A 6,165-nucleotide genomic window follows, 5' to 3' on the forward strand; every position below is an offset into this window, starting at 1 on the left:
TATATATTTAGCGACACACCTGTGAACCGTGATCATAACTAAAGGCTTCTATTGAGTTCAAAACAAATCGGGCATCTCCGAATTTAAAACGTGAGTAAAGCCAATATAAATAATCACAATACAATATGATTCATGACAGTTATTTTTCAACAAAAAAAAAATAATTGCAGAGTAATGAGCTGTTTATTATACTATTTTCTTGTTATTGTAACTTGTTACTACTTTAGACCCGTGGTTCAATTACATACTTTGTAGTTTCTATCTGGTTTCAAGAGTTGATTTTTCTGTCATTGAACTATTATAATTATTATAGTCTTATATTTTATTATCAATACATTTTGTTTGTAAGTTTGTGAAGATTTGTAAGCTGGTTTCAAAAAGAGATTTTTTTTATTTATCTCTATTTTTTGTGACTATATCACACGATTTGTGTCACTAAATCTTTTTTTTGCAATCCTTAATAATATCGGTAGCAATTTTGCGGTTTACTCCTGTATTAATTGATTATCGTTTTTCTTTGCATAAAAAAATGCTGGCTGTTAGGAAGTAAAATCTATTTGTATACATACACACACTTAAAATATTTTCAGTTTAAAGTGTCTCAGAAATATCCATACTTTTATGTCTTTGTTCAATTTAAATCACTGTTATTGTTGGGTAAAATATATTATTAAGAATTGCAGTATTTTTTTTTATGTAACTTAGAATGGCAAACCCTTCAGGTATTGCCATTTCTGCGAACTAAAGTGTTATGCCTCTGTACCCTGTAATTTTATTGTCATATTCTACTCTTAAACACAGACATGCAACTATAACTGTTTCAAAGCATAAATACGAGTGGGACAAAGGTACCCAAACAGACGACTTCTGTTTGTACACAGTTCCCCTTTCTCCCTCCTTTTTATAACTCTTTTATTGAATATTTAAAAAATGAATGAGTGTTTATTTATTAGAGAAACAAAGACTCATAAACAATAAATAGCTAAATTAATTAAATTAAAATTTGGTATACACATCTCTCTCAAATATATTTACTTTTCATCATAGTTTAAGCGAGCAAAGTCACGAAAATATTATATTGTCTATTATACGTCAATTATCAATCCATACTATTAAACTTTAAGTATAATAGGTATAAATCGTAAGTCATAAATTAGATAAAGAAATGAACATGAGATGCCCTACATCAGGTAGAAAAGGTGAATGAATTATAAACAACAATTCTTATATAAATAGTTCTTTCTATTGAGGAATTATTCAGTTGTTGTAGAGACAGTAGACTGTATCATGAGGGCTGCAGTTTTGGTGTTGGCGCTAAGCGCCTTAGCCACGGCTAGTTCTGACGTGGATGAGGTATTAGGTAAGAAATAATGCATAAATCAATATAAATAACATCATTTTTGAAGTGATTTTGAAATAGTGAATTTTTTCGGACTATTCTACTACTCTATGGAGTAGTAGAATAAAAAAGGCCTTTACAGCTTCATCGGACACAATAAATGAATGTTCTCTATTTTTTGTAATATATAATTACGAAAAGCAACATTTTCGACAATCGGATTTTAATGATTCTTTTTGTAATCAATAGTATATGACTATTTAGTCCCTTTTTTACGGGACACACATAATAATTTGTTATTACCCCGTGATTTTGTTGTTTCATTCCATCCTTCAAACCGTAACAGCCAAACAAGCAAAATTATTTGACAGCAAAAATACAGGGCCAAAGTACCCATGCAGTGCAGACGGAATTCTCTAGTAAGGAGATATACACTGTTCCTTTTTAATAAATTGATGGTTCTAACAATTATATCATTTTTAGGTGCTATGGATATCAAACAGAGGCAAGTTGTGATTCTAAAGTTACTGAACCAAGTAACTGAACCGGTGATGTACAAGGAAATTCAAGACATTGGCATGAACTTTAAATTAGAAGAGAATATTGCATTATTTACAGTAAGTAATTAGTTTAAATCAGTTATTAATTATTCGTCATATTTGTTAAAGTAGAGAATTTTAACAATGTCAAATAGGAGCGTGTATCTACAGGAGTAGGTATATATGTTAAGTGTTTCCTTGATTTAAATATATTATTATGAACCAATTCATCTGTAGGTAGAGGTAACTAAGAATACTTTAAACTTCTTGAATATAAATTAATTATAAAATAATAATCGTCTAACAAGTTATTGTTGTTTTGTCTTTATTTCAGAAATCTGAAGTTGTTAAACGTTTAATCGGCTTAGTGAGAGTGGGCCCATTACCACGTGGTGAAATTTTCACACTACATGTTCCACGTCAAATGGAGGAAGTAATTTCCATGTTCCACGTCTTATATTATGCCAAGGACTTTACCACTTTCGTCAAAGCAGCATGTTGGATGCGCTTGAACCTCAATGAAGGCATGTTTGTCTATGCTCTAACTATTGCAGTCAGACACCGTCCCGACTGCAGGGGCATCATTTTACCCCCACCGTATGAGATCTATCCTTACTTCTTTGTCCGTGGAGATGTGATTCAGAAATCTTACTTGCTTAAAATGAAAAAAGGTCTTCTAGATTATAAGCTCTGTGACCACTACGGCATTAAAAAGACTGACAAAGATATCTACATAGTGGATGAAAATATATATGATTCACGGGTCTTCCTGAATATTGAAGATAAACTTAGATACTTTACCGAAGACATAGACCTAAACACCTACTACTACTATTTTCATGTAGACTATCCATTCTGGATGAATGACGAAGTCATAAACAAAGTCAATAAAGTCAGACGTTTCGAACTCACTGTATACATGTACCAACAAATACTTGCGAGGTATAATCTTGAACGTCTTTCCAATGAATTACCTGAAGTGCAACCATTATCATTGCGCAAACCTATTGAAAAGGGATACTGGCCATGGTTAATGTTGCATAATGGTATCGAAATGCCCGTAAGGTTGAACAATCTTGTTGTAGCAACTGAGGATAATGTCGACAATTTGCTTTTAGTTGAAACTTACGAATCAATGATTAAAGAAGCCATCATCAAAGGATATGTCACTGTAAGTATTAAATATTTGATTAATAACCTATAAAAATATATATACTAAACATGTTAATATATATACATTTTTCTAACAGATTGATGGTGTCCAACTGGAGCTTACTAAACCAAACGACATCGAAACTCTTGGTAGACTAATCTATAGTAATATGAATACACTAGGACGGGACGTGATGAATCCAAATACGATGGTTTATGAATCTTATCGTTATTTACTTATAATTATGAAGTCAGTCTTAGGCCTAAATACTCTGATTCCTGACAGGTGAGTAAGCTCTTTTATCTATTATTGTTTGTACATATTTCATTTCGTTTTGTTTATACCTATTATATACTTGTAACTCCTTCCAACAACTTCTCTCATATGAACCCGGTGTCTTCTAGATAACATTGGTATATACTATTAAAGAAATTCAATAAAAATTTACATTGATAATACTAGTACTCGTATATACTTTATTATTTTACTTAATATACATATCCAGTCTATTAAACTTAAGACCTAATTAAGATTTACTTCTGCAATGATTTTTTTAAATACTTTATAGACATTATACAGGTAGTTTTTAAATTAAAATAATTGGCTTTACCACCATTGAGCTGTCGACTTCATAAAACTATTTTAGTCAGTCCTACTAGTTCTACTAGCAGATTAGAACGAACATTTCAGTGTGTTCTACTAGTAGAACTAAGTCGTAGAACTATGCATATACAATGAAAAATGCAACCAAGTTGAGAACCTAGTCCTTTTTGAAGGCAGTTGGATATTATTTAGAGCTATTTGTGTCTAAGAATATTTCATTCATAAAAATAAATATAAACATTTTATTATTTCAGATTATTTGTGACGACCACAGTATTAGATCATTACGAGACTGCTCTTCGAGATCCAATATTTTACCAATTGCAGAAACGTCTCCTTGACATTGTACTTTTATATAAACTACGTTTACCTAGTTATACAAAAGAAGAACTCGGCTTTCCTGGAGTGAAAATTGATAATGTTGTTGTAGATAAACTTGTAACACACTTTGATGATTACTTTATGGATGTTACAAATGTTGTGACACTAACGGAGGAGGAACTTAAAAAAGCCGCATCCGATATGAAACTTATGGTTCGCAAGCGACGCCTCAACCATCAGCCCTTCAAAGTCAGTATTGATGTCGTTTCTGACAAGACAACTGATTGTGTTATCAGGATATTCTTAGGTCCTAAATTTGATAGTTTAGGTCGAATGATAGACATAAACAAGAATCGTCTTAACTTTGTTGAAATCGACAGTTTTCTTTACAAACTAATGACTGGAAAGAATACAATAGTAAGAAACTCAGCAGATATGCATAATTTAGTGAGAGACCGCATAATGACACATGATATCTGGAAGAAGATTGAAACAATTACTGACTATAAAGATGTTATGGTTAAGGATTTAAGAAATTTCCACACAGGGTATCCATCTAGACTGCTTCTTCCTAAAGGTCGAATTGGTGGTATGGAGTTTTTGCTGTATGTAATCGTTAGTCCTTTAAAGATGATAGATAACATTGACGTAAACGTACTTGATATCAACCGCAAAGATCTTGGCGTTGACTTTAGGTCAACTGTTCTTTTAGACAAGATGCCTCTTGGTTATCCATTTGATCGTCCTATAGTACCGGTCATGTTCTTCACTTCTAACATGAAATTTGTAGATGTAATGATCTTTCACAAAAAACAGGTATCTGATATGAAAACGCGGTGGGAACGATGGGTATTAAGGGACTATATGTTGGAAAGGACACCAGTAAATACGGACACTTATTTCGTAGATACTGATGTCAATATGAAAGTCATTAATCAGGACATGAATTTGGTTGATTTATTGTAATAAATTTTATAACGGTACAAATTTAAATGAAAATAATTGAATGTAAATAATAAAATATTCAGTTTTTAATACTGGTGAGGGATTTTATTTTTCCTTATAAGAGTATACCTAATGTAAATATAAATCACAAAATAATATCAAAATTTTATGTTTCTACGTTAATTCCAGATATCAAACTATAAAAATGATTAGAACAATATTTTTTTTAACAGCTGTACGGTTTTGGATGTTTCCTTTTCAGCCTATCTTTAAGATGAGCTGAGAAGGAATGGAAAAGAATCTGTTACTCTTATTTTAATCTCGAAAAATGTTATTTTTGTTTTAGCTAGGAATGTGTACTCATTTGATTATTATATTATATATATATATATATATATATATATATATATATATATATATATATATATATATATATATATATATATATATGTATATTTATATATATATATATGTCAAAGCCTACCAAAATCTCAAATTACTATATTCCATCCAAAGAGATTGCCTAATAGAGATTGATTTTACTAAGAAAGCTATACATTGTGCTTCTATTTTGTTACATATTTTTTAATTAGACCCATTAAAATATTATAGGAAGTTGATAATAAATAGTGTTTAATTTTTATTTTTGTTACACCACTGATGTGACAAACAAGCATACGTAATACGCATAGTAAGCAGTGACCATAGCCTATGAACGCCTGCAATACCAGGGGCATTACGTGATTTGCCGACCATGAAGAAACTTCATTACCCTTTTTTTGAAGAACCCTATGCCGTACTTTCTTAGAAAAACGTTGACAAATTTAGTCAATAGAGTTATTTATTTAAACAACTTTATTGACCCACAGAAAATATGGTACAAACCTTAATGCTAGTAGCATTTTATACCAGTCTACCTTTGGGATGAACAGTGAATCACGTACGTGGTACTTAATTATTGGGATATGCAAAGAAAATAATAGTTAATAATATGTATATTATAAATAATATATACATAAATAAGATATATTTATATTTATGTACGTATATTATAATAATGATTATAATATACGTACATAAATATAAAATAATATATATGTATTAATTATAGTAATATTATTATTGAAAAATAAAATTAAATGAATATTTCTCTTAGAGATCTTTATGAATAACTAAAATAAAAATAATTGCATTACTATAATAACCATAAAGATTTTAATAAAATTTCAACAGAAAAACAAAACAAAAATCAATTTAACTTGTTT

The 6,165-nt window shown here is 30.1% G+C and overlaps 1 protein-coding gene across 1 annotated transcript; it reads left to right on the forward strand.

Annotated features, from left to right (window-relative positions):
• Positions 1–1,206: 1,206 nt before the first annotated feature.
• On the forward strand, positions 1,207–4,992 carry LOC113516016 (basic juvenile hormone-suppressible protein 2-like). Its single transcript, XM_026900348.3, has 5 exons — positions 1,207–1,360; positions 1,823–1,956; positions 2,213–3,049; positions 3,129–3,316; positions 3,889–4,992. The coding sequence occupies exons 1-5, from the start codon at positions 1,288–1,290 to the stop codon at positions 4,919–4,921; spliced, it is 2,265 nt and encodes a 754-aa protein (XP_026756149.2). The 5' UTR covers positions 1,207–1,287; the 3' UTR covers positions 4,922–4,992.
• The last annotated feature ends 1,173 nt before the right edge of the window (positions 4,993–6,165 follow it).

This window comes from Galleria mellonella, unplaced genomic scaffold (assembly GCF_026898425.1).
Source record: "Galleria mellonella isolate WM207_F2 unplaced genomic scaffold, CSIRO_AGI_GalMel_v1 utg74, whole genome shotgun sequence".
In the NCBI taxonomy this organism is placed as follows: domain Eukaryota; kingdom Metazoa; phylum Arthropoda; class Insecta; order Lepidoptera; family Pyralidae; genus Galleria; species Galleria mellonella.